This window comes from Pantherophis guttatus, chromosome 6 (genome assembly GCF_059756535.1).
Source record: "Pantherophis guttatus breed Tessera chromosome 6, ASM5975653v1, whole genome shotgun sequence".
NCBI classification, from domain to species: Eukaryota; Metazoa; Chordata; class Lepidosauria; order Squamata; family Colubridae; genus Pantherophis; species Pantherophis guttatus.
Window position 1 is genome coordinate 31,618,095 of NC_142068.1, and position 27,704 is coordinate 31,645,798.

At 37.4% G+C, this 27,704-nt stretch overlaps 1 protein-coding gene across 3 annotated transcripts; it reads left to right on the forward strand.

Annotated features, from left to right (window-relative positions):
- The first annotated feature begins 860 nt into the window (after positions 1-860).
- Positions 861-26,085, forward strand: SLC16A14 (solute carrier family 16 member 14). 3 transcript variants are annotated; one of them, XM_034439329.3, is made up of 6 exons: positions 1,015-1,241; positions 14,020-14,113; positions 14,325-14,600; positions 19,461-19,604; positions 20,942-21,943; positions 23,391-26,085. In XM_034439329.3, the coding sequence occupies exons 3-6, from the start codon at positions 14,339-14,341 to the stop codon at positions 23,540-23,542; spliced, it is 1,560 nt and encodes a 519-aa protein (XP_034295220.1). In that variant the 5' UTR covers positions 1,015-1,241; positions 14,020-14,113; positions 14,325-14,338; the 3' UTR covers positions 23,543-26,085. The 3 variants fall into 3 exon arrangements, with proteins under 3 accessions (XP_034295219.1, XP_034295224.1, XP_034295220.1); XM_034439328.3 differs by lacking the exon at positions 14,020-14,113 and having other exon boundaries at positions 861-1,241; XM_034439333.3 differs by lacking the exon at positions 14,020-14,113 and having other exon boundaries at positions 863-1,241; positions 14,325-14,596.
- Positions 26,086-27,704: the final 1,619 nt, after the last annotated feature.

The window sequence follows — 27,704 nt, forward strand, 5'->3', positions numbered from 1 at the left end:
ATCTTTCATTTGTCCTCTACCCAGCTGGCAGAGGAGCAGGTCAGCCATGCCAGAACTGTCAAATGATTATTTGTGCAAGGCTTTTGAAATTAGGTGCAGGGTTGTCCCACTGTTGCAGCAAATATATGAAAGAAAAAGACCGACCTAAGCACCTCACAGTGGAGTTTATGGGAAAGGTTCTACTAGAAAAGAATATATCTAGCTCAGGATTGAGCTGTGGGTCCTTGGTGTTCTCAGAGTTTGGTCGTTTGCCCACAGATATTTCATTACTCAACTAACCGAGTAGTGTGACATCAACACAGAGCACCAAGGAGTCCAGGTTCTACAATTACTTCCTTGAATAAATGTATGTCTGTCCACCAAGGAATACAATATACACTACAGGACTGCACCTCAGCTTTGGAGGTGCAAGAAAATCCTTCATATTTTTTTTAATTGTGAAAAAACTTCGCAATACAAATACACAGTTTCAACACAGTTTCACCGCGGTCATCTTGCCATTCGGAAAATAAAGCAACAGGTCCCCGGTGAGGAAGACGCGGCTTGAAAAAGAGGCTAAGAGTGAAAAAGCTATTCCGGAATGGAAAATTCGCCGGTCGTTCGAGTGTTTATTCCCCACCCCCCCGAGGCTTCATTCCACTTGCCCAAACTTCCCCACTTCCTCATCACCAAGGAGGTGCTTCTTGATCGCTCCGAGTACGTGTTTCTTACCCACCCAACCTCACCAGCTCACGCCGCTAACCTGCCTGGAGAAGCGACTAGCCAGCCCCGCTTAGCGGAATGCAGTAGCCGCCGGCCAGGCAGGTCCAACCCTCCAAAACCAAAGACTTCAGTCACCGGCCGGGAGGGAGCGCGAGAGCATGCGCGGGGCTTCCAAAGGCGCCGCCAAAACCAGCGCCAGCCGGTGTGTCGTCCGCCTGGAGGACCGCGCGAATGACAAGCGATGGGCTGGTGGGGGGCGGGTGGGGGGTGGGATGAGGAGAAGGAGGAGGTTTACGCCGAGGCCAACTCCTCTGGGGACCAAAGGGCAACGATCGGGAGGGGAGGATGGAGGATATAAGCCCCAACCCAGCCCCAGCCCCTCTGGCTTCCCTCTCCTCTTTCGCGCCGACAGGGAAAGGCTCCGGACGCTGAGTGAAAAATGCCTCTTGCAGCACTTCTCGGGAATCGGTGGGAAGCACCAGCGGCTGCACCGTCCCAATTCTCGGGAGGCATTCAGGAGTAAAACGGTCCCTTTCGGGGTGAGTTGGTCGGGGTGCTCGGCCTATCCGGGTCTCTCTCTATCCCCCCCCCCCACCCTCCCCGCATACATCTCCTTCCAGGCCGAGCTGGCTTAGGTTTGCCTAGGGGGGCTTCGGCGAGGAAGGATGCGAGCGCCCAGGTAGAGAGGCAAGGGAGGCAGCGGCGGCGCAGCTTTGTCTGCTGGCGGCGATAAAGATTGGCTGCTCTGCAGAGAGGTAACTGGCGGTCACTCGCCTCTCGTCTCCGCTGGGTAAGATTCTGCCGCTGCTGTGGCTGACGCCGGATTCTCCCCAGAAAGCGCCTTTTGAGCCCGGCGCTTCCCTGGTCCGCACTTGACCGGCGAGCTGTGCTCCTCGGGGCGCTGATCCCTGGTCCTTAGACGCAGAAAGCCACATCCTGGCTTTAGGGGTGGGTGGGGAGGCGCTGTCTGGATTTGAACGAGGAGAGAGAAGCCCAGCTTTCATGTGCTTTATATAATTTACGTTATGGTATCATTGGTATTATTTTTGAAAAGCAGGAAAACGCTGTGGGTTTGTGAGAGAAAGTGGTGGCCTTAGATTGCAACGTTCAGCTGTGGAGCTACTGAATGACTCTTTTTTCAGCCTGATCTACCTCAAAATTTCATTGGGAAGATACAAATGAGGATGCGTGTGTGTCACTGTTTATAGTCTTGTGAGATCATGTAAAAATGATACATGAATGCAACAAAGAAATAAATATTCACGTACATAAGTGCAGTAACGGTGCTGTTTCCAAGGATAGCCTTCCCAATCTAGCATCTGCCAGATTTTATTGGACTACAACTCATGCCCAATGTTGGCTGGGTAGGAAGGGTGCTGTAGTCCAATCTATTTCAAGGACAACCGTTTGGGAAAAATTGCTAAATAGGCATACTTATTTCTATAGCAAGCCTGCCATAATCATAGTAACAAATACTATTCAATGTGCTTTATGATCTATTTATTTATTATTATAAATAAAGAGGGACTCCCAAGAGTCCCTTGGGAGTTGGGCAGCATAGAAATGCGATAAATTAAATTAAATTATTATTTTACGCCACCCATGTCCCTTACAAGGTGACTCTGAGCGGTTTACAGATTATAAAACAACTAAAAAATTAAAAGATTAAAAAAACACAAAGTTAAAATATTAAGAATCTATGTTGCAGAAGCAGGGCCAAATGTGTAGGCATTAAACATGACAATCTTTTTCAGGATGGTTCTCCCTAAATAAATTAGTATCCCAAAATTAAAAGTTGACAATAGCTTTTAATAACGTGAAACACTGAGTGTGTTGAAATATTTTTTTTTTTAAAAAAGTTTGGTATTATGTACTATTTGGTTCTAAGACACATCACTCTGCTGATGATTTTGAAGTCATGTACCCGGCAACCCTGTGATGCTTTCTTAGAAATTATATAGTAATACTTGGAGAGGTTACTCAAGAAAAGCATTTAGGTTTACTTGGTAAGAATTGTGCAATAGGTCCTCATCACACAGAATTCTTTAGGGTTGTATTTACTTTTTCAGCCTATTTTCAAATGACTTTATTTGCAAATGTAAAATTATTTCTTCATAATTTATTTATATTAGTTGAAATGTAAGAGTTAACATTCATTTATCTCAACTTGTGCTTTTCAGCAATGTTGGACCAAGTGCCAAACCTCTTCAGCCTAAGAAACCTGTTTTGTGTTGTAGGCCTACATACCTAAAGGATGCCAGACTGGAAAAAGTTAGACTCTCATACATATTATCTCTTAGATAAATTAATGGGGAAGAGGTGGGATGATATTGTAATATATACTGTAGATGTTTGCTATACACTCATTAGAACTATGAAAGAAACAAAAAAAAGTAGCATTTTTTCCTCTGTAGCCAGAATAGAACATAACTGTTAAAGGCTGCTTAATTTTTTTATCAAGAATAGGCAGCTTGAAGCCTCTGGATTACATCTGGCCCCTAAAGATCTTTTTTGTGATTCTCAGAACTCCCTCTGTTAAGGAAGTTCAGTTGGTTGAATGCCAAACACTGGTACATTCCCATAAAATATGAAATGGATGAAAATTGGGGAGAAATACTTAAAACTACCTCCAAAATCAGGAAAATTCCAATCCCTTCAAAGGGTAAATCTGGTTGCCCATTTTTCATAATTGTCATTCCCACCATGGTCCTCCTCAATATATTTAATGCGAACAATGTGGGAGATACCCAGGCTGAGCCCAAGGGAAGGGTCAAACACGTCATCAGTCATGAATCCCTTCGCACTCACAAGATATCTAAGTCCAGCCCACCTTGAATTCCTTCTATTCTTATCTCCTGTTAATTTTCCTTGGCTTCTAGTCCTTGATTTACAACAGTTTTTTTAGTGACCATTACAACAGCACTGAAAAAAGTGACATGACTATTTTTCACACTTCTGACTGTTGCAGCATCCCCATGATCATGTTATTTACATTTGGATCCTTGAGAACTGACTCACATTTATGACGGTTGCAGTGTCCTGGAGTCTTGTGATCCCCTTTTGTGACATGACAAGCAAAATCAATGGGAAAGCTAGATTCACTTAACAACTGTGTTATTAATTTAACAATTGCAGCAATTCACTTAACAAATGTAGCAAGAAGAGTCGTAAAATGGGGCAAAACTCACTTAACAAATTTCTCACTTAGCAACATAAATTTTGGACTCAATTGTGGTTGTAAATTGAGGACTACCTGTTGTTCAGATTCTTGTAGAGAGCTCAAGCTTACAATAAATCTTTATACCCATTTGAACTGTCTGAATCTCTTGATTTTGGTCAAAAGCTGACAGTAGTCTTCAATAACCCCATACCTAGTGATATAATTCAAAGGGCTCTTGATAGCACCAAGAATCAAGATTATTTTGATTCTTGGTGATACCACAAACACATCAATACATATTTCTTGATAGCAGCAGGGAAGTGGATTATCGTTGTCTAGCCTGTATTCCTGGATTCATGCTTTGCCTCATGAGCTTTACAGATGATGAAGACAATCAGGAGAAGACATCTGCATTTAAACAAATGGTTTAACAAGTGGCCAAGGAATGCTAGGCTATATCACTTCAGGCAGACCTAGTGAGACTAGACTGTAAAGAACCAAGGTGGCGCAGTGGTTAGAGTGCAATACTTCAGGCCACTTCAACTGCAGTTCAGCAGTTCAAATCTCACCAGGCTCAAGGTTGACCCAGCCTTCCATCCTTCTCAGGTCAGTAAAATGAGGACCTAGATTGTTGGGGGCAATATGCTGACTCTGTAAACCTCTTAGAGAGGGCTGTAAAAGCACTATGAAGCGGTATATAAGTCTAAGTGCTATTGCTATTGTTAAAGAGGGAGTTATGCTCTCTCCCTGTTGAATGTGTCCTCTTCTTATTTTCCTTGCTTCCTTCAAAATTAAAGAATAATTCCATTAGTTCAGAATATCTCCAAAGCAGTGTTTTTCAGACTTGGCAATTTGACGATATGTGGGCCAACTCTTAGAAAAAGAATTCTTGGAGTTAAAGTCTACACATCTTCAAGTTGCTATGTTTGAAAAACACTGCTCTAAAGGATGTATTAGTTTTGTTGTCATCATTAAACATTCTCCTGCGTTTATTTATTTATTAGACACATTTATAAGGCTGCTCAACTCATACACGGTGACTCCAGGCAGCTTACAACACTTGCAAATGCTTTTGTTTGTCTCTCTATTTCTTTAGATATATTTGAGTAGGTAAGCTGTGGGCAGGATACAAAAGTGCAAAATTACTTCCTTAATGTTAAACAAGGTCTCTATGAATTTTTACAGGTAGTCGTCACTTAACTATCAGTTGCTTAGTAATTGAAGTTATGATGCATCTTCCCAAAAGCCAGTTCTGGTGTTCCAGCAGCTGCACCCACCCCCATAATCATATGACTGTATTTCGAGTGCTTGGCAACCTGCTCACCCTCATGGCCACTTGCAGTGTTCCACAATCATGTGACCACAATTTCTGACACTTTTTTGCTGGTTTCTGGCCTTTTCAGCTGATTTCCAGCAAAAAAACACCCACAGAAATGCCTTAATTGGCTTAATTAGTGCTGTATTTGCTTAATGACCACAAAAAAAAAAAGCTGTAACATTGCATTCAGTCACATGGGTACCTCAATTTACTACTCTCATGACTTACAGTGGACATCTGGGACTCCATTAGTTGAGAACCATCTGTATTAAGTAACTTAAAATAGGTTGTAAACAGATTCCTTTAATATGCTGTTATCTATTGGTTGTCAATTGTTGTCTTTCCTGGCACTAAATATATATTTATAAACCTGCCACTGTCACCAATAGAGGTTAATCTGGTGCTAAATCTCTAAGCTTCATTCAGACCCTTCCTTCTAGCCCATGAACCTAAATCTCAGTTCTACCTAGAATATCAATTGGGGCAATTGCTCTGCATGTCTATGCTCTGATTGACAGTTCTATTGCCCAGTTGTCTCAAATGGCCAGCACATAGAGGGCCAAAGGCAACTGCACATGGGAGAGGCAGATATTGTTTCTATTTAAGAAGCAGTTTAGCCTGATATTTTTTGCTGGGATAATGCCATTGCATGTGAAGTTTGTAAAACTCTTGCTGTAATTGCTCCTTGTTGATACCTAAAACTCAAGAGCTAAACTTCCATAAAACCATGCTTCCTACATCTTCTCTGAATTGTAATGAAAAATTCCTTTTGAGTAGGTTTTTGATGATTAGTTTGTACTCTGATTACATGTTTTTCTACTTGGTTGAAGTCCTTAACATATGTGTCCTTGGGCTTGATTTATGTTCTGAAGATAAGGCTAGCATATAGATTGTCATTAATAACTATGAAAGATATGTGTTTGGACAATTCATTGTATAGGAATTGAGAGCCAGTTTGATATAGTGATTAAGATACCAGGCTAGAAACTGGGAGACCATGAGTTCTAATCCTGCTTTAGGCGTGAAAGCCATTTGGGTGACTCTGCCAGTCACTCTCTCTCAGCCCAACTTACCTCACAGAATTATTGTTGTGGAGAAACAGGAGAAGAAAGGTGTATGCCTTTGCTGCCTTGATTTATTTATAAAAATAATAAAGGGGGGGGAAATAAAAATAAATAAATTAAAACAAAAAATAGTGGGACAGTATATAAAAGTAGCAAATGAATATACTCCTGAAGGTAATGCCAATTAAGAGCCTTGGTGGCGCAGCAGACTAAAGCGCTGTTAAGTAACACCAGCTGCCTGCAATTACTGCAAGTTCAAATCTCACCAGGCTCAAGGTTGACTCAGCCTTCCATCCTTTCGAGGCAGGTAAAATGAGGACCCGGTTTGTGGGGGCAATAAGCTGACTTTGTATAAAAAAAGAACACCGCTGGGGGGGGTGGCAAAAGCCCTACTAAGCAAGTATATAAAAGTATGAAGGCTATTGCTTAACTCATTGTAAGCTGCCCTGAGTCTCTGGAGAAGGGCGGCATATAAATCGAACCAATAAATAAATAAATAAATAAATAAATAAATAAATAAATAAATAAATAAATAAATAAATAAATAAATAAATGCATGCTAGTAGGACAGAGCAGTTCAAAATATTACTTGCTATATTTTGTTACTGTTGTGTCAATCAATGCCACATAATCTTGCTTCATTGCTTAAGGTTTAGTCAGTGATTCCTAGGTTTGTGGTGTACAAAAGATTGATAAGACATTATAATCATGGATTTTTCAGTCCTTGTTGCTGCAATCTTGAGAATTGCTTTGAAAGCCAGAAATGGAAATTGTGATGATTTTCATACAAAAGTTTTAATTTCAGGTTTTAAAAATTAAACCATGTAAATACATCCCACCTTTTAGCAATTCTTTTCGAGGTTTGGTAGTTTCTTTTATTGGAATGGGAATGTATGACCCCAAATACTGTTTAAGTTTTCACCAGGGTAAAAATTGTCAAGAATCTATTCTTCCTTCCTTCATATGTTTACTTCGCAATTTGATCCTTATCTTTAAGCTGTCCAAAGCCACCTTATAGGGGAGATGAGTGGCATTAAAATGTATTAAATAAATTTCTTCTTCTTCTTCTTCTTCTTCTTCTTCTTCTTCTTCTTCTTCTTCTTCTTCTTCTTCTTCTTCTTCTTCTTCTTCCTCCTCCTCCTCCTCCTCCTCCTCCTCCTCCTCCTCCTCCTCCTCCTCCTCCTCCTCCTCCTCCTCGTCTTTGTCTATATACTTACTCATTTTGCACAGGTCAAACAACTGTATTTTGTATTCAAGCAACTTTTTTTTGACTTTTTGCTGTTTATTCCTAAGTGCCCATTTCTACAGCATTCAATTAATGTTAATGTTTCTCTTGACAATACCAACCCCACTCCCAAAGTTGTCAGAAGAATTTTCTTACATAGTGAATTTTTGCTTCTAACAATTGTTACATTCCATGTAAACAAATCACATGCTGGTCATTCCCTTTCAAATAGGACTTGCACCTCTTAACATTTCTCTGTCCAATTTCCTGTCTTTAGAAAGCATTCTAGCAAGGGTTACACATCATTCACTTGCTCGGCTATTTCAAAATTTTTGTATAACTTGCAGTTTTCACTTTGTGTTTTTTTGCTAAACAAAACCACTTCTGTCCCTGATACATTAATTTTCTGATCCATACTCCTTGTTAGTGTGTCTAACATTCATTGCAAATCATTAGGTTCTCAGCCAATAACGTATCATCTGAATATGCACAAATATACACTCTTTCACATCTTCAATCAATATACCATTACTAAATGCAGTCTTCACATACTTGTGAAACAAGTTGCATAGATATCTCAAAATGAATCATATACTGTATGTATTTCCATTTTTTCAGAAATGAAAAATATGATTAAATGTGGCAAAAATATGCAGCAACTTGGAAAGAAATGCTTTAACAACAGCTAAAGGTAAAAACACTAAATAAAAATATTACGAAGTCAGTATACAGTACATTACCAATAACTATAAAAATAATACTTGTAGAAAATCTTATACTTGTAATCTAACACATTTTACTAATAAGATTTAAATCAGATAGCCCTATCATCTAATTTTATTGCCATTCTCTCCATCTACTCCCAACTACTTCTGCTAGTCATTTTGGATTACTAAATAACAAAGAAGCTAAATATGTGGGTGAGATATGCTGATGACACATAACATATTTTTGAATCATGGTGAATAAGATTTAGAAAAATTTCTACATCATATTAATCAACAAAACCTAGCAATAATATTTGCAATAAAAGAGAACAAAACAAAAATGCACTGTCTCCCTGGATGTTCTCATACAAAGCACAATAATAATTAGTAATTGGTTAGCCAAGCCACACTGATAAATACTGTACCTCAACTACCAGTCAAATTATCCAGAAGGAAAAAGGATAAGAAGGAGCATGAAAGTCAGTTACAATATGTTCTAACATGGAAGATAAGACATGGGAATGTAAGAATACAAAAGAAGTCTTAAAAATATAACTACTCATCAAGGACAATTAAATAGAGAATGAAAACATAAAACTCCAAAAACAGCAGACAAAGATACATTGCAACAGTTTATATACTATATAGTGGAATATACAATGATAGAAAGGTATGCTTTTCTGGAGAGCAAATTACTGATTTGCATTTTAAACTTACTGCGGAATGTTGCAGTTATTTTCTTTGTCTTCTATATCACTGAAAGCTATACTGTGAATATACTATATATAATATAGTAAATATTCACTGTGAATAGCTTAGTCCATCTGACTAGTTTCAACACCTTCAGATAATTAGATCAATGTCAAAAGATTTGCCAAAACAAGGAGGAATACTTAGACACTTAATTATATTTGAAAATCCTATAGTTATAGTACATAACAAAGAGCATCTTATTATTGGATCTTATTATTAAAATTGCAGGTGAAATGTGAGTAAAAACCTGAACAAGTCAAAGGTCAAACTTTTAATTTGGAATTGAGTCTTAGTACCATGGACAGAATTTATTGTACTTAGCTCATAATTTCATTTTAATAATGTTTAATAATAAATACATGTGCGCGGACACACATGAATAGTATAAGTGATATAAGGATATGCCATAAATGCAATAAATCAATAAATACACAGAAAAGATCAGGAGAATTCAAAAGAGTAGAACAAAAATGCCTGTATAAAGTAACTACCCCAAAATCTGCAGAAAGGAACCATTTTAGGAAACCCATGTCACCCCACAAGAAAATAGACATAGGAGAAACAGGGTGGTCACTGAAGGCCAGGTAGGAAGAACATGGGAGTCCACTAAAATACTAAAATGCCCAAAATGTGTGGAATTGAGTGGCTGAGCATTGAGTAAGGCGCTGTACAGACTACTCTAGGAAAATATGAAAATCATAGTATTTGAAGCCAACAGATACAAAAAGAATGAAATGAAATTTTTGTTGTTGTTAGTCGCAAAGTCATGTCCGACCCATCACGACCCCATGGACAACATTCCTCCAGGTGTTCCTGTCCTCTACCAGCCCAAAAATCTTTGGAGAATAAAAGCATTGAATTTAGGAGAGAATGAAATACTGGGTTCCTTAGACCATGTGACATCTCAGTGAAGCAGAAATTGTGATCTGCCTATATTTAATTGATATGTATTTGTGTTATTTAATGACAAATGGTTTGCTGTCAAAATTATGTGTTATATACATTTACAATTGTGTTTTGCATTAAAATGATTTTTATGTAACTGAAAATGGCCAATATGCATATTCTTTCCTTTTTGTTCTGTATCCATCTACTTTTGTTTTTACCTCAAAATGTTCTGTCTCATATTAAGAATCTCTGATTAGCCATGTACTCCCACTATTTCAATATTTCAGCACAATCTAATCAATACAGCTTTTAGATTTATAATTTGTTCATGTGGCATAGATTTACACTTAAAATATATATTCAAAAAAGACCTTTTTCTAAGCAAATACACACATACAGTTACCATGTTTATTCATTTTTATGACTCAAAGTAGCCTAATCATATTTTGTTTGTACACATTTTGGTTTCATCTATCCATTTATGTCACCTAGCAGCCTAACTGTCACCCATTCACCCCCAGATCCCATTCATTCTGAAAGTTGTGAAAATTTCCCCAAAACTCATCTCTGTTTTTTCTATTGTAACTATTCACCGGGATTTGATTTGCAACTATCCTCAACCTGTATATTTCTATTTTCTTATGCAGTCTTGATGAAATCAATTCTGATATATATTTGTCCTTTTTGTTAATAATTAAATGTATACCTTTAGTTCCCTGTAGTTATTCATCAACTCAAACTCAAGACCAGACCATCTTCATGCAGAAAATGTGTGTGTGTGTGTGTGTGTTGTATTTATCACAGTCTTCACCAGTTCAACTTGCACTTAATGACCTCTTCCACATGTCATGGCTGGTAGAGATTGGGGGAGGCTGAGAAGGAAGAGAGAGTAGGCATATACAATCAAATAACAGAGTTGGTTGATAGTTTATTTTATAGATGTAAATGTAATCTTATGTAAAAATAATTTGGGAAGTACCGTTTCAAATCACTCAAAGATAATTTGATTTAATTAACTCACTGCAAATGAAAGTGGGAAATTTCGCGTAGTTTCCAAGATTTTGTACTTACCCCAGAACACTATTAAATATAATAGTGAAATCTGAAATCTTTCAGAAACCTGAGTAGTTCTAGCTCCCTTGATCTTGTGTGGGATTTAATGGCAGTTATGGTTAACTGAATATTTTATATTAATTTTAATTATATAGAGAAGATGCAGGCTCTACAGTAGCATTACATAATATTAGTATGGATAGTAACAATCACTGTGACATATTTTGATGCTACAGACACATCCAATATTAAGTTAATATAGGATTTCTACCATAGAGATTACCTTGCAAGCAAACATACTATTGCCTCCTGCAAACTAGAATTATATGCAATGTATTGACAACTTACCCAGGATATGTGTTTGCAGGTAGTCCTTAACTTATGACCACAATTGAGCCTGAAATATATGTTGCTAAGTGAGAAATTTGTTAAGTGAGTTTTGCCCCATTTTATGATTTTTCTTGCCACATTTGTTAACTGAATCACTGCAGTTATTAAATTAGTAACATGGTTGTTAAATGAATCTGGTTCTCCATTGACTTTGCTTGTCAGAAGGTTGCAAAAGCTGATCACATGATGCTGGGACTGCAAGGGTAATTAATATGAGTCAGTTGCCAATGCCTGAACTTTGATCATGTAACCATGGGGATGCTGCAACCGTCATAAGTGTGAAAAATGGTCATAAGTCACTTTTTCAGTGCCATTGTAACTTTGAATGGTCACTAACTGAATTGTTGTAAGTCAAAGACTACCTATATTTGTGATGTAAAATATAGTCTTTTATATATTTTATCTTCACAACAAAATTTCTCTACCTGAATAAAAATAATCCATCACTTTCATACCTAAACAGGAAAGTGATTGCTAAAATTCCCATGAGAGTTTCAAAGACTACAATCTTCCATACCAGCTTTCTCTCCTTATATTACGTATTGCCCTGGGTCACGACAAGCATATAATAATTTTTAAAAAAACTAAATGTTAACCTTCTGACAAAAGAGTATGAGAGTTGATCAATATTTCATTGCATACTGGGATCTGCTTATCTTGCTTGATTATGAACAAATAACAGTGTTTGTCATTGCTTCTCCAAAGAGTTTCCTGCTCCTTTTTGATAATGTAATCTTTCTAATTTTTTCTATGATATTTAATTGGGGAACAGTAACCTGGTCATGCAAGGGAATGAGTTGAGGTTATGGTAGGAGATCAAGGTTACTCTGACTCAGTTGTGAGGTGAGATCTTCTGTCCTATCATAGTGCTGTCCAGCTGATGGGGCGTGGGCATAATTCATTAGAAAAATCAGTGACCTTTCCTGCTTCAAAGCATATTTGCAGTTTAGCGATCCAGAGATATAGCGTATTAAAAAAAAAAACCACCCTTTGCCAAAATTCCGTGCTACAAAAGTAAACAGTTTGATACCCTTTCCTATTGCTAGATGTTGAAATATCAACACCATGTACTTTGGTTAAATTTCTCTGCAACTACAGCAAATGGCAGAAATAGTCACCTTAGAAATGCTTTGCTGGGGAGCAAATGTTTTCAGTTACAAAAATTTTTGCATCTTTCAATAAAGCTGCAGTGTGAATGAATTGGCTCTGCAATATAGCTGCTGTTCTAATAAAATACACTGCAATGTAAATATTTTTAATAATATTAAACAATCAATTATTAATGCAACACCATAATTTAAATATAGATTAAGGCATACACGTTTGGTGTTTTCCTGAATATTTTGTGGGATTTGCTCTTTTATAGTTTTATCTCACAGACTTTTAATATGTAAAATCTAGATATTCCACATTTTAGTGTATTTTTCTCTCTTTATTATGTTTTGTAAATTTTTTACAAACAGAATACAAACTGTATTTTTTAAAAACAGCAAACATATCTAATACACCTTCTTTCTATTTTCCCCACTGCAACCACCTTGTGAGCTGGGTTGGGCTGACAGACTGTGACTGGCTCAAATTTATCTAGCCTAGGGCTGTCAAACTCGTGGCCCGTGGGCCGGATGCATCACGCGCTGGCCATGCCCACGCCCGGTTTAGCAAGGCGGAAAAAAGATGTGATACGACATATGATGCTGCTGTGATGACGCGAATTTGACACCCCTGACCTAGCCAGCTTTCATGCCTAAAGAAGGACTAGAACTTCAATCCCCAAGTTTCTACTTTGGTACCTTAACCACTACTGGCTCAAATGGTTTTTGCTCTTCTGATCATTCAGGCAACAATGAAATGATGCGGTGAAATGAGCCCATGAAGAATGGGTTCATGTATTTCTATCATTTATTTTCCCAGTGTTAAGAGCATGTTGTTATCCCCTCTCTTCAAAAGGCAAAGTTTTTTCTGCAGATGTGAACAAAATTTGCTAGTAAATGCATTTTAGCTGGAATACATGATACTGCAAACACAACACATTTTTAAAAAGAGTGTAGTTCAGAAGGGGCAGAGCTCAGAAAGCAGCTTTTAAGATCTTGAGATAACCAACAGATGGTATAACTATGCAAAATCAATAGTGCAGATGGTATACTATAGAAAGCAGCAGGTGGGTTAATTTTAGGTTAGATTATGACCCTCATTGTTTTCCCTTAGGTCAGCTGCAGAAATAAATTCAACTTTTACCAGATATACAGTATTTATGTGCTATTGTATCACTGGAAGAGGTGTTTGAAAGTGAAAATCCACATGTTGCCTTTTTCTCTCATATTATTCTTTAATCAATTTTAGTTTTAGAGGTGTTTCTACATGAATGCTGGTAAGCATGGCACAATTACCTTTTTAAAATTATATTGGCTAAATATGCAATATAACAAATTTTTAAAGCTATTGACTGTACTTCTAGCAAGTAGGGAAACACTTTAACCCTAAAATGTCCTATATTGTTAGCTTGGGTGAATCTCATTTTTTTAAAAAACTAAACCCAGTTAGATTGATCTAGACTCAAAAGAGCCACAAAAGCCCTGGTGTCTGGACAGATGTTTAATATTTCCTTATAAAGGTTGGGAAGATATTTTATTTTGATAAAAACCAATATACAGAAGTAAAATGTAAAAATTACAAGCCTATATGCAAAGTGATCTCTATTCTATATTCTGTCCTATTGCTATTATTTCAAAACTCCCATCTTCTCCCACACCCGTTTCAAGGTTACAGCTTGAATAGCAGCCCTGCTGTGCTGATGAGGGGTGGGGAAGGCTCAGACAAGAAAGGAAGAAGGCAGCACAGATGCCTGCAATTTTTGTAAGTAGCCTGCTCTTCCATGGGGACAATCCCACACCAAAGATTTTATCCTGATTTATTCTTATAAGTAGCCAATTCAATGAAGTACCATTGAAATGGTCAATTGGCAAGTATCATCCACTTGTGTTTCATCTTGTTAAAAATATAACAGTAAGTAAATGAAATGCAACTCTTATCAGGAACTACTAAATATTATTTGATCTTTTTAAAGGTACTTGACCGAAAATGTACGACAGTCACGAAGATGTTGATTCGGATTCTGAAAAGAACTCTAAAGAGAGGGAGCAGAAGCTGAAGTTAAATCCAGATATTGATAGAGGATGGGCTTGGATGATAGTCTTTTCTTCTTTCCTGGTGCATATACTCATCATGGGATCACAAATGGCTCTTGGAATTCTCAACATGGAATGGCTTGAAGAGTTCAGTCAAAGTCGAGGGCTGACGGCATGGGTCAGCTCCCTCAATATGGGCATTACTCTGATTGTAGGTAGGATCCCATATTGTTCCTATTATATACCAGTTGCCATCTTGATTAAATATTGATGTATCAAAATTGGTCCTATGCAGTTACATAGGATAACCCATTATCTCAGCGGAAAAAGCTTATATACATGGGATAAGAAATACTCAATAACATGGGGATTCCCATATGTAATATTAAACGTATTTGCTCAGTCTTACCTTATTAATAAAAATAATATTCCTTAGATTTGCATATGGCAATCTCCTTGACATAGCATGTTCAGGCTAAAATCTTTTTGATTGTGGAAACTTTTCTGGAGTACATGTGACAACAAATATTCTTTTTTATTTTTTGTTTCATAGTTAGTGGAGCCAATTAGGTTTGGCCATTTAACGGTTTTAAAATACAGTACAGCAGAAAATGTTGTTGCTTTATGCATTCAGCTGTGATAGAATTCCTTGAGCCAGAGAACAAGCATGAATGTTTGCAAAACGTTGCAGAAGAAGTTCTTGCAGGCTTTACAGCAATGCTCTATTCTCTTTAGCAGCCAGAAAGGAAACAGGGAGGAACAAAGCCTCACAGTCAGGTAGGGAAGTGCTGCAGTGAGCTAATTGGAGCTGTGCAGGTTGCCGACCACCTTTAGATTCCTTTTTGATGCAATTCAGAATATTTGCCTAGAAGGTGTTATTGCACTTCGGATGGAAAACAACTTTCCTTCCAGGTCACCTTGACCCTGACTTCAGTCCGCCTCAGCAACAGTCTGGCAATGAGATGGAGACTCCACTGTGAAAATAGGGTCTTCAACAAGCAGTAAGCAGGCCATGTTGGACCAGGGATCAGAAGGCTCTCTTCATGAGTCCTTTGAATCTGAATTATACCTTATTCAGATGGTTTCTGTGGAATTTCCTAAACTCTGAATGCAGTTGTTTATTTAAATTGTGTACGAGACCAACCATCTCAGAATAATATTGGGGGCCAGAGGTCGGTTTCAGCAGGTTCTGACCAGTTCTGGAAAACTAGTAGCGAAAATTTTGAGTAGTTCAGAGAACCGGTAAATACCACCTCTGACTGGCCCCGCCCCCATCTATTCTCTGCCTCCCAAGTCCCAGCTGATTAGGAGGAAATGGGGATTTTGCAGTAACCTTCTCCTGGAGTGGGAATGGAATGGAGATTTTACAGTATCCTTCCCCTGCCACGCCCACCAAGCCACACCCACCAAGCCATGCCATGCCCAGAACGGTGCGAACCGGAGGCAACCCACCATTGACGTGAACAGCATACAATCTGGTACACACGTATAAAACACAATAATTCTGGTCACAAAAAAAAGATCAACAACAGCAAGGCACATCCAACTTCCTGATCCAAATGACTGGAGAAAAGTGTTCAGCACTGTTTGACGGGCTAACTAAGTTGGGGGTTATTCAGATCTCTAGAGGGATATTTCTATTTCATAGAAAGGCTCTGCCACAGAAAAGGCACAACACTGGGATCCAACAGCATGACATTGTTTAGTAGAGGGGACCCAGAATCAGGGGTGAAATCCAGCAGGTTCTGACAGGTTCTGGAGAACCGGTAGCGGAGATTTTGAGCAGTTCGAAGAACTGGCAAATACTACCTCTGGCTGGCACCAGGTGGGGTGGGAATGGAGATTTTGCAAAATCCTTCCCCTGCCATGCCCACGAAGCCACACCACGCTCACCAAGCCACGCCCACAGAACCGGTAGTAAAAAAAATTGGATTTCACCACTGCCCAGAATATTCCTCCGCTGCTGGATCTGTTGGGCTGAGCAGCAACAATGGGACAGAGGCAGACCCACAGTTTGGTTAAAACAAATTCCTGCCCTGCCCTGCCCATCTTTCTGGTAGGCCTGCAGGTATTTTGCTTGTCCACTTTAATGATTTTTTCCCCACCCATCCTAAATATTATGTTTGGTTCAATTGGCAGAGATCTGACTGTAGTTCTCAGATCAGGGGAATCTGAGGGTTATGATATACACTGTAAAAAGGGTAACTATATAAATTTCTGAATAAATAAATCACTGAATCCTCTTTTCTCCACTTGTCAGTGGGGTGATTATACAACCTCAGATTTTTTTTTCTTCATGGCACAGATACTATAATGCTGCCATTTGCAGCATGACAAAGTTCAGAAGAGTTTGAAGCTAGTGTTTAGTAGCAAATTGAGTCTGGAGATGGTTCATTAGAGGTATCTATTCAACTTCATCCAAATTACAATATATTCTGAATTACTCTGTTCTACTGCCTTGTTCTTGATCCATGCTTAGCCCTTTATCAGTTTTATCTACTAATCTGTCATGAGCACATACAGATGTACTGTATTCATAAAAGTGAATGTTTTGAAACTTTGGACAAACTTTAACTTGCTGAGAACAGCATAATGCAGGAATCAAAACATACGTTCTTAAGGAATTTTCAGCTGGTCATCTGACGATTTCTGAATTAATTTTTAGCAGCTTTTCAGACAATGTCTGGGTTAGAAACACTATAGTTCCTTGTAAATGGTTTATAATAAATATCACTGATTTGAACTTGAAAAACTTGCAGTTCTCTTTATCTCAAAATTCCAAAATAATTCCAAAATTATGTAAAAATTTCTTGTTTTAGAACGATTTAAAGAAACCCCTCAAGTCTGGCACTGAGAAAAAATTATGTTTTGCATTAAGTGCTAAGAAATTATTTTATCCTAATTTTTAGTACTCTGAACTGTATTACAATAATCTGGAAGAAAACAGATGAATGCTTTGTAGATTGTAACTGAGACATCAGCATTTTTGCTGTATTAATCATTAACAAGAAAGATAGTTCATAAAAAATACAATTTTGGCAAGCGCTTTCTCTTTCCCTTAGGTTATTGAAGAGGACCTCTTCAAACAGCAGTAGAAATATATTTGTTAAGAATTATAGTAGCTCAAATCAGTCCCCCGGGTTACTTAAAATAGACTTAATTTGAAAGAAGAGAAATGTGCATTCATGTAAATAAAATAAAATAAAATTAGAACATAGAAATAAATTTTAGAATGGCTGGAATTTTGTTGTGGGATAGACTTTCTAGTGTCTTCTATTATTTTTGTTTGTTTGTTCCTAATGGATTTCAAACGTTTGTGATGTAGCATATAGTTTCTTTGCTTATTATTGAAAATGATGTTACAAATCAGTAGATGACCCACAGCACTAATATGACTATGATAAAAATATTAAGACAAACACTGTAACCATAGCTGATCGAGTAACAGTAGGAGAGTTTGGAAGTTGAAAGCATCCATCCTCAGCTACTTATGCCAAAGATCTTATCAGGCCAGGTTTACACTGATTAAATAGTCCAGTTCTTCCAATAGGCTGGAATACAGGATGGTGGTAAACTGTGATTTTCTTCCAATTTCTAATTTGTAGCCAGTCTGGCTTTTTGACATGCAACTTTTTATGTATGTATTGTACATGTTTATGTATGTATTGTACAGCCTATAATTTCAGTTGCTTGCTTTAGATTAAATACAGTCATAAACTGTAGTTTATTAGTAATTGTACAAATCCAGCGATTTATTTATTCAGGATCACCATTTTAGGATATTGTACAAATCCAAGCAATTATGGATTAATACAATGGCTAAACTCAATCTTAGACTGAGTTTGCATGACATGTTCAGTTCTAAATTACAGTGGGTAATAGTGCATCTGTAGGAAGGCAAGGGTTGAGGATTGCCGTGCCAAATGCAGCATTGTGGTGTCCTATCACAAATCCTGTCATATTGTAGACATTGACAAAAAGGGGGCAGAACTTAGGCTGCAACTCTTATAATTTTGACAAAAGCAATGACAGTGTACAGACATCACTGATTGGGAAGCACACACAGAGCACCATTATTTTCCTGTGTGTGCTTCTATTTTATGCATTATATATCTACTTTCCAGCCTGTATATTCTGCCAATTTGCCAAACTTCAAGTGATTATAACTATATTAAAAATATCTATCTTGAGGTTCTTCAGCCCAGATGCCATAACCTTCAATAAACTCTAATTACAGCATCTGGATTAATATGATGGCTATCTGGGGTATGAGTAACACATTAAATCTGAATTTTAGGCTTAAATTAGTCTCTGTGTGTGTATGTGTGTATAGGAAATAAAATGCATGCTTAATTGTTATTGATAGTTGATCTATGATGAAAACATAGCCTTGGAGTGCCTTTAATGTATATACAGGTAGTCCTCAATTTACAACCATTTGTTAAATAATGTTCAAAATTCTAACAGTGCTGAAAAAAGTGACTTAGGACCAGTCTTTGGCCTTACAGCGATCATCATGTCCCCACAATTATATGATTAAAATTCAGGTGTTTGGCAACTGGCATCTATTTATGACAGATACAGCATCCTGGGGTCACATGATCATAGGAGGTTCCGACAAGCAAAGTCAATGGAGAAAGATGGATTTACTTAACGGCTGTGTGATTCACCCAATGACTCGTGATTCAACTATGGCAAAAGAGGTATAAAATTGGGTGCAATTCACTTAACAACCACATTGTTTAACAATGGAAGTTCCAGTCACAATTGTGACAATAAATCGAGGACTACCAGTATAGGAGCTACCAGTATACTGTTTTCTACCACAAACATTTAGCTTTTTGAGACACACTGCATTTATGTAAGGTCTTGTTGCTGTAATCTAGTACCTGAAATTCATGTATTGATAAGAAATAACTGGACAAATCCTTGGGTATAGATAGACCTTTACCCATTAATGCTTATGCGATGTATACTGATTTGGCAAATTGCACTTAACTGCTTCCAAATCTCATATCTGTGAAGAAAATAATTAGAGTTTATGAAAGCAATCTATTTCACATGTTCTGTCACAGGTCCCTTTATTGGTTTGTTTATTAACACCTGTGGGTGTCGGAAGACAGCAATAACTGGAGGAATCTTAAATGCCCTGGGATGGATATTAAGTTCCTATGCTTCAAATGTACATTACCTCTTCATTACATTTGGAATTATAGCTGGTAAGCATAAATAATTTTGGATATACATTAGGAAATCTAACTATTTTTTTGAAGACTATAAATATGCTAACACAAACAAGCCTAAGTCTGTGGCAGCAAATCAGCTCATCTTCTTTGTGAACACATAGACTGTAGCTTCAGGCTATATAAGCTTGATTAAGGTGTTAAGTTGCATATATAACACAGTATGTATTCAATCATAATTATTCATGGAGCTGCATTTTGGACCAGTTGGAATTTTGGAGTTGTCTTGAAGAGTAGTCCTATATAGAGTACATTGCAATAGTCCAAATGGGAGCTGCTAGGACATGAGTGACAGAGCCCATCTGATTCAGGAAAGGAGGTATTTGGCACACTGCAAAACTGCAAAAACAAACAAACAAACAAACAAACCTGCAAAAAAAAAACCCTGCAAAACCTCTGGATTCTGCTCTCACCTATTCCCTGAGTAGGAAGCAAGAATCCAAAGGAATTCCCAAATTATGTACTAGTTCTACCTGGAGAAGTGATATTTAGTCAAGAACTATAGGTAAAGAACTATAGGTAAGAACTGAAGGTAAATCATTGGGATTTGCTGGTCCTTGAAACCAATGCCACTTAGTTTTGCTAGTTTTGAGCCTAAGATGTTCCTCCTCATCCATACCCTCACAGCCTCCAAGCATTGGAGCATCTTCCATAGCATTGTTTGCCCAGCTAGGGATCTAGATGTAATCATCTGCACACTAATAATACTTAACAGTATATTACCTAGCCCAGCAGTATCAGATGTATTGCATACTGAATAAAAGTGGGGGAGAATATTGAATCCTCTGGCATTTTGAAAATGAAGGGTCTTAGGCCAGGTCTTTCCTGGAACTAGTCCAGAAGGAAGAAGTAAAACAGCTGCCAAACAGTAACAGTGCACTGACAAAAAGCCTGACTGATATGAATCACAAATATGTATTGTACTTGTTGATTATAAATTTAAGTCTAAATTAAAAAAAGTAGATCCCCTCTTTGAAAATAAATCAAGAGAGGGCCTTCTAACAAACTCTACACCTCTGTTGCAACCCAAATTTAATAACTTAATTGATATTCAAAAGTTGAAGTGTAGATTTGCTCTAGGATAGATGGCTTTGTGTTGATAATGAGTTTAGGACTACTTTCTAACACATAAAGTTTGAAAAGATCCTAGAACGATTCATGTCCCATTTCTAGTTCCTGAGAGCCAAAACCTATGTTTGTCTAGATATTTAGCCCAGCCTTTCATTCCTGTTTTAGGATTTTCTGTCAGTTAATCGTCTATTAATACAATCAGGGAGGGTTCTTGGATAAGTCTGAAATGTTTCATGTTTCAGGTATTGGAAGTGGGATGGTGTACCTGCCTGCTGTGGTTATGGTGGGAGAATATTTTCAAAAGAGAAGGGCTCTTGCCCAGGGACTCAGCACAACTGGAACAGGCTTTGGTGCCTTCCTGATGACAGCTTTGTTGAAATATCTTTGTCTGGAGTTTGGCTGGAGGAATGCCGTGTTCCTTCATGGTGCAGTCTGTCTGAACCTGTGTGTTTGTGGAGCACTTCTGAGGCCAATTCGTTACAAGAAGGAAGCTCCTGAGCAAAGCAAGGATGGAAACAAGAGTCAAAGCAATAGTCCAACAAAAATTCTTTCCTGCTCTGCCGAAGTGCTAACATCTAATTGTGTTTTAAGGGAAGTGAAGAAAGAGGCAAAGGGAGGACAAGGTACAAAAGAAAACATTGCCAAAATTTCAGCCTTGGAAAATAAAGATGGAATCAGAGACCAAAAGGAAATCTATACTCTTGGTATTCTAAAGCGAGTAGGCCAGTTGACAGTTACAAGCCAGAAAGGCTTCAGAACCTGGTATTCTAGTTACTTTGGAACTGCTTCTCTCTTCACCAACAGAACATTTGCAGCTTTTGTATTTTGGGCTTTATTTGCCTATAGCACTTTTGTGATCCCTTTCATCCATCTTCCCGAAATAGTGAAACAGTACAGATTATCAGCACAGAATGACATCTTTCCTTTGACTTCAATTATTGCAATTGTTCACATTTTGGGGAAGGTCGTCCTTGGCATAATCTCTGATTTGCCTTGCATCAGTGTTTGGAATGTCTTCATGGCAGCTAATTTTACTCTTGTCTCTTGCATTTTTATTTTGCCATTAATGCATACATTTGCTAGCTTAGCAGTGGTTTGTGCCCTAATAGGATTTTCCAGTGGATATTTTTCACTTATGCCAGTTGTCACTGAAGATCTAGTAGGGATTAAGCATCTTGCAAATGCCTACGGAATCATCATTTGTGCCAATGGGGTATCAGCACTCTTGGGACCACCATTTGCAGGTAAATGTAACATTTTATTTGACTTACCGTACATGGTATCAATAGCAATAGCACTTAGACTTATATTGCACCATAGCTTTACAGCCTTCTCTGCCCAGTTTACAAATGTCAGCTTATTGCCCCCAACAATCTGGATCTCATTTTACTGACCTCCAAAGGATGAAAGGGTGAGTCAACCTTGAGCTGGTAAGGCTCAAACTCCTGGTTGTGGGCAGAGTCAGCCTGCAACGCTGCATTCTAACCACTGCGCCATCGCAACTTATCATTGACTATATTTACATGCTCAATTGCTTTGCTTCTCTAAGAAGAAAAGACATAGCAACTGCTTTGTGGCATGCCTGCCAATTATAAAAACCTAATTTGAATGTTTTGCACAGCCCTGATACTAAAGTTTGGAAATCAACAGATGTTGTTCATTTTCTACAAAACATCAGCAAAATACATCAAGAAGAGACAGGTTTTAGTCATTTCCTTTATAGAAATACTTATTTATTAACTTGTAGTACTTTTATGTTATTGTTATCTCAGAATGCAGGAATGACAGTAATAGTCTTTCAGGAAGTCAGATTCTTACTGAATTTTTTGGGAGAAGGGACTTCTAATACTAAGAGCATTTTAACAACAGACTATTATCTTGAGGGATAGTGGGTTTATTGGATAAATTCATGTTGAGGCTGGCTATCTATTGGAATACTTTAATGTGGATGTTGCTATGGAGCGGGAGTTTGAAATACATGGCTGAAATGGTTTCTTCCAACCAGGATTCTGCAATTTTAATAAATACAAAGGAGCAGAGAAAAGTGAAGAAACTGAAAAGAGAAGCAAACAGGAATATATATATTTTAACCACATGCACTTATGTTTAGTGAAAGTAGGATTGAAACCTAGATTTGCACACCTCTGTGCAAAATATGCCTCCTTTACCCATTTTTTTTTTTTTGAAAAACATTTATTGGAAAACATAATTGGCATAATTTGGTTTACTTTTGTGCAAATAAAAATAAACCCCATCTGAATCCCTTACCCTAATTACCCTTGAAAGAATGGGAACTGGATGGGTCAGTGTCATGGCTCCTGAAACCCATGGAGGCAATAAACAAGTCTACCAAAGTCCCAACAAAATTGCCCACCTCTTGATCTAAATAGATGTTCCAGAAGTTTTATAGAAAAAGTGTATTTAAAATACCGGTATAAATTTGAAGAAACAGACTAGCATCCCACTACTGTTTCAGGCTTAAGACAATAAAGGAGAAAAGACTTATTTGAGAGAGTGGCAAAATTAATGTAATGAATGACGATCTCGTTATGGATGAAAAAAAGAAGTGAGACATAGAATTATGTCTGACAATGAGTAATACTGTATTAATAGGAAAAGTAATGTTTTATGTTCTATGTTCTTTATTATTGTTAATGGTACCCTATTGACTGCTTTCTTTTTATTTTCTAGGATGGATTTATGATCTCACACAAAAATATGACTTTTCTTTCTACATATGTGGCTTCCTTTATATGGTGGGAATACTTACTTTGCTCATTCAGCCTTATATAGACAAGGAAAAGCCACGATCAGGAAAAAATATAGAAAATGAGAATGTTTAGAACCATTCAATTCATGTTTTTATGGAAGAAATCTTGCATTTCTGAAGGAAGTATTAAATTATATATCAGCTAACAGTGTTAAACAAAACTGAACATATCAACCCTTACACTAAGGTGCATCTCAATCAATAATTGAACATTAATTTTTGTGAAGTTGGAGGTAAAAGGCAGTAAACAAAGAGCTTGGGTATGGAGTGATCATTTGCCAGTGTGAGAAAAAGTCTGCAAATAATCCTTTGTACCCCACACCAAAAATAATAAGTAGGAGAAAGAAAGAAATACTGTCAGGTTCCTAGTTTGATAGAATGGATTTTTATCTTTCTGCAATTGCTTGCTGCTATAATAAGATATCAAGTACAGATTCCTTTGAGACTGCAAAGGTTATTGCAAGTGGCCAAAGTAGATATACCTGATATTTCTCCTTATTTCTGATCCACTGAAAGAATGATCAATTTGGATTTTCTAGGCCAAGACCATAGTTACTGACCCCCTTTTGCTATCCTGTTTACCATGGGTCAGTTTTTAATGCTTTGCTCCAATATCAGTATCAAATGACAACCTAGAAAGATCAGTCCATTCAATGAACCATCTGCTAATGGACCAGAATTTATCATAGCGCAACACACCAGTAATTCTAGTGTAGCTTCCAATTGCCTTAGGAACTGTTGTTGCAATAGCTGCTACAACTACAGTGCTCCGCTGTTCTCTCATTTTGCCTGGCAAATATGATGGGAATGTGGGCAAAAAATATGATCTTTCACACTCAGTGTGAAGTACACTTTTAAAAAACTTGTGGATAAATTAATATAGATCAATTCTTCGTAAGATTTATAATAATATTGAATAATGGATGGCTGTATAAAACTTCCCATCCCTTCTGATTCAAAATAGCCTAGATACTGTATGGTTAATGATGATAATTTTGTGATGTGTTTGAGGAGTGTTTTTGATAATTTTGCTAAACTGATGACAGCCAACCATAAAATCAACTGCCTGTGACAAGATAAATGCTTGATGAGTGCATATGTGGTCGACTTTCAGATATTAGGTCAAGATTTGGACTGGAATGTAAAGGGATTAAACCACCCGTTTAAAGAGGGCCTAGTTGATGAGTTATAGGATGAGTTCACTGGGCAGGGAATCTCAGGGATCCTGTCTGTGTTAATCTAATTCTGAATTTGAAAACAGAAGACTCAAAGAATCATGGCAATGCTACTGTGAAAAAGGAAAAACTCACCGTTCTCTTGTCTTATTTTCTCTTCTTGCTCATCACAATATTCTAATGTCAGTTGGGAACTAGCAGGAAGAGTCTTTCTGTAAAAGAAAAACAATACTGGCATGCAAAAGACGTGCTTGTATTGTTAAGAATTGAGCCATTTTGCTCAGGAACGTCTTGCTTAATATCTCCTTCCTGGTGTAACAATTAAGTTCTATAATTATGGAGAAGAGAGAGATTTTGCAAACAGATTCTGTACATACTTCAGATTTGGGTTAGTTAGAAAACAAGTTTGTCAGAGCTGAGGATTTCTAAAAAATTAAGAAGGGTCCAGGGTTTTGACCATAGATATCAACATTTGGCCCTTTGTTTCTATGGAGATTCTTAATCATCCGGGTCATGGTTGTCCCAAAGGTGTTTTTATTAGGTACATAGACTTTCTTGGGATTTTTTTCCCCTTTAAAGATGTTTTGCTTCTCACCCAAGAAGTTTATTCAGTTTGTTCTTCAAACTAAAGAAGCTTCTTGGATGAGAAGTAAAATGTCTTCAAGGGGAAAAAAAATCAAGAAAATCCAGTTGCCTTTTGAAAAGCACCTTTGGAATGATTTGGTCCTCTGTGTTACTCTTAAGACTTAAGTTCACTATGCAATATAACTGTGTTCTCCAATATATTCTAGTACTATGGGCAATTTTATCATCTCTGCAATCACACACTACTATGCCTTGCCTTCTCAGCATAATAAATTCCCAATGTGGATGGAAATATCAGTGACAAGCTCTTAAGATCTGGCTCAGTTTCTGAGTGCACAGAGTCATTTCTACTATCATTATCAAGAACTCCTTTATCTTAATTCGACAACCTGATGCATTTTTCTACTGCCTTGGCAATGGCTTGACTTCAGATTCATAATGTGTGCATTCATTGGGATCAAGAAAGCATTATGTTTGATTTTCATGGATAGTTTAGTGGATTTCAAGATCTGACTCACTCTTATCAGTTAGACTCCATCCAAGTTATTTTAACTGCCTGGTATGTTGACCACACAAACATTTTGTGAAGTGAAAAAACACAGAATTTACTCACCCAGTGGTTTTGTAAAACTATAATTGATTCTAGAACTAAGAGTTAAACAAAATATCTGGAACTCAATTGGTGTGCCTAAATGAATTTATTGAGGACAAATTGTAAATGGAATGCATGGCTATCATTACTTTTTATTATTATTTGTTTTATCCTGTTTTCTTTTTCACTGTCTTGAATGTAAACTATGAGGGTGATTTAGAAATATTGTAAAATAAGCAATTAAATGGATTTTGTTGACCAGTCTTCCATGTCACCTGGAGCTCTGTTTTTTTTTTTTTAATGAAAAAAATATCTCTTCATGTGGTTCATAGTTTTAGATCTGGAACTCTGTTACTTTCTTGTACTTATTTCTGAACTTTTAAAAATAGATAGAGAAAACATATATTTTTTACCAAATTCGATTTAGGAGACTTTATATCCTAACCATATGAACAAGGGGTATAAACATTTAACAATATTTGATGCCAGCTACAAGTTTCAATGTATTGTAATGGAACTCAGTTTGGCCAATTTTCCTGCAGTCTTTACACGACGTATGAAACACTCTCTTCCTTTTGGACAAATATTTATCTATTTAACCTGCTAATTTATTCTGAAAAATTAGATGAGTATATTGCACACAGACTTCAAAGTTACTGCTAACACAGCTTGAGTGCTTACTTGAAAAAAAATTTGCTTACTTTGGATTTTGTATCTCCTGAAAAGGTATGCAAATGAATCCTCTTATGAAGGCTCTCCTATCTCAGGATCTCCAGCTTTACTTCCAGTGTTTTCTGGGCTTGCTAACTTCTTTTGTAAGTTTATTCCAATTTTTACAATTTTAGCTATGCCACTCATAGAGTTGATAAACTTTTGACTGAGATCCTGGCACTCAGCAAACCTTCCTCCCAGCCCACTTTTGCCACCCAAATCTCTCCCTCCCTTTGTTATTAAAAATGATGTCTCAGTTTTTACTCTGGAAGCAATAGTTTTATAGTCAATCTGTGGGCAACCTGTTTCTTTATATATTTTTGTGTGGATAACTTTTGCCAGCTGAGAAGAATTACTAAGTTTTAATAAAAAGTTTTTGCCATAAAGGAGGACTTTCTGGAATGAATAAAATAGAGTAAGAGCCAAGACTGATCACAAGAATCTGGGACAATTACAAATTTCTTACAGATGAGCTCAAAGCCAAGTCAGATGTCTTTCCCCCTCCTCACTGTAACTTTCATATGTCTTCTGTTTTAACTCATAGAATAAGGAGGCTAATACTTTGTTTTACAATCCAGAATACTACCAGTATGCACTCTACACCATCTGTCTCACCACCATCTATGCCTGGAAAAAATTTCATTCTTCCTAAAGCAACTTCACTGACACTGAGAGTGAGGAGAACACTCTAACTGACCAAATCTATTTGCTTTGGATCATTTGGGCTACTAAATTTCCTCAGAACAGGGACTCAGATCTATTTTTCACCACGTTTTATAGCACCAAGACCTGCAAATTATTTGAATTAAATGGGGCTTGCTCATGTTAAAAGTGTATACATTATCCTGAAGAATAATGCTTAAATATCCCCCTCTATTAATTTATTCATCTTTATTTGTACCCCACGTTTATTATTTTTTAAAATAACTCAAGGCAGCAACAGCAAGCATATCCAACACACCTTCCCCCTCCCATTTTCCCCACAACAATCCTTTGTGGTGAGAAAGAGGGCCAAGGTCACCCAGTTGGCTTTCCTGCCTAAGGCAGGATTCGAACTCACATTTCTTGCTTTTTACCCTGGTGCCTTAACCAGTAGACCAAGCTGGCTTTAATATCCAAAGAAACATATTAAGTACTGGAGCTTATTATTGGTATATAATGTAATTACTTGA

Coding starts and splice junctions, on each gene's coding strand:
- SLC16A14 (XM_034439328.3), top strand. CDS start 14,339: ATGTACGACAGTCACGAAGATGTTGATTCGGATTCTGAAAAGAACTCT. Junction 14,601..19,460: donor GGGCATTACTCTGATTGTAG/GTAGGATCCCAT, acceptor GTTCTGTCACAG/GTCCCTTTATTGGTTTGTTT. Junction 19,605..20,941: donor TACATTTGGAATTATAGCTG/GTAAGCATAAAT, acceptor TTCATGTTTCAG/GTATTGGAAGTGGGATGGTG.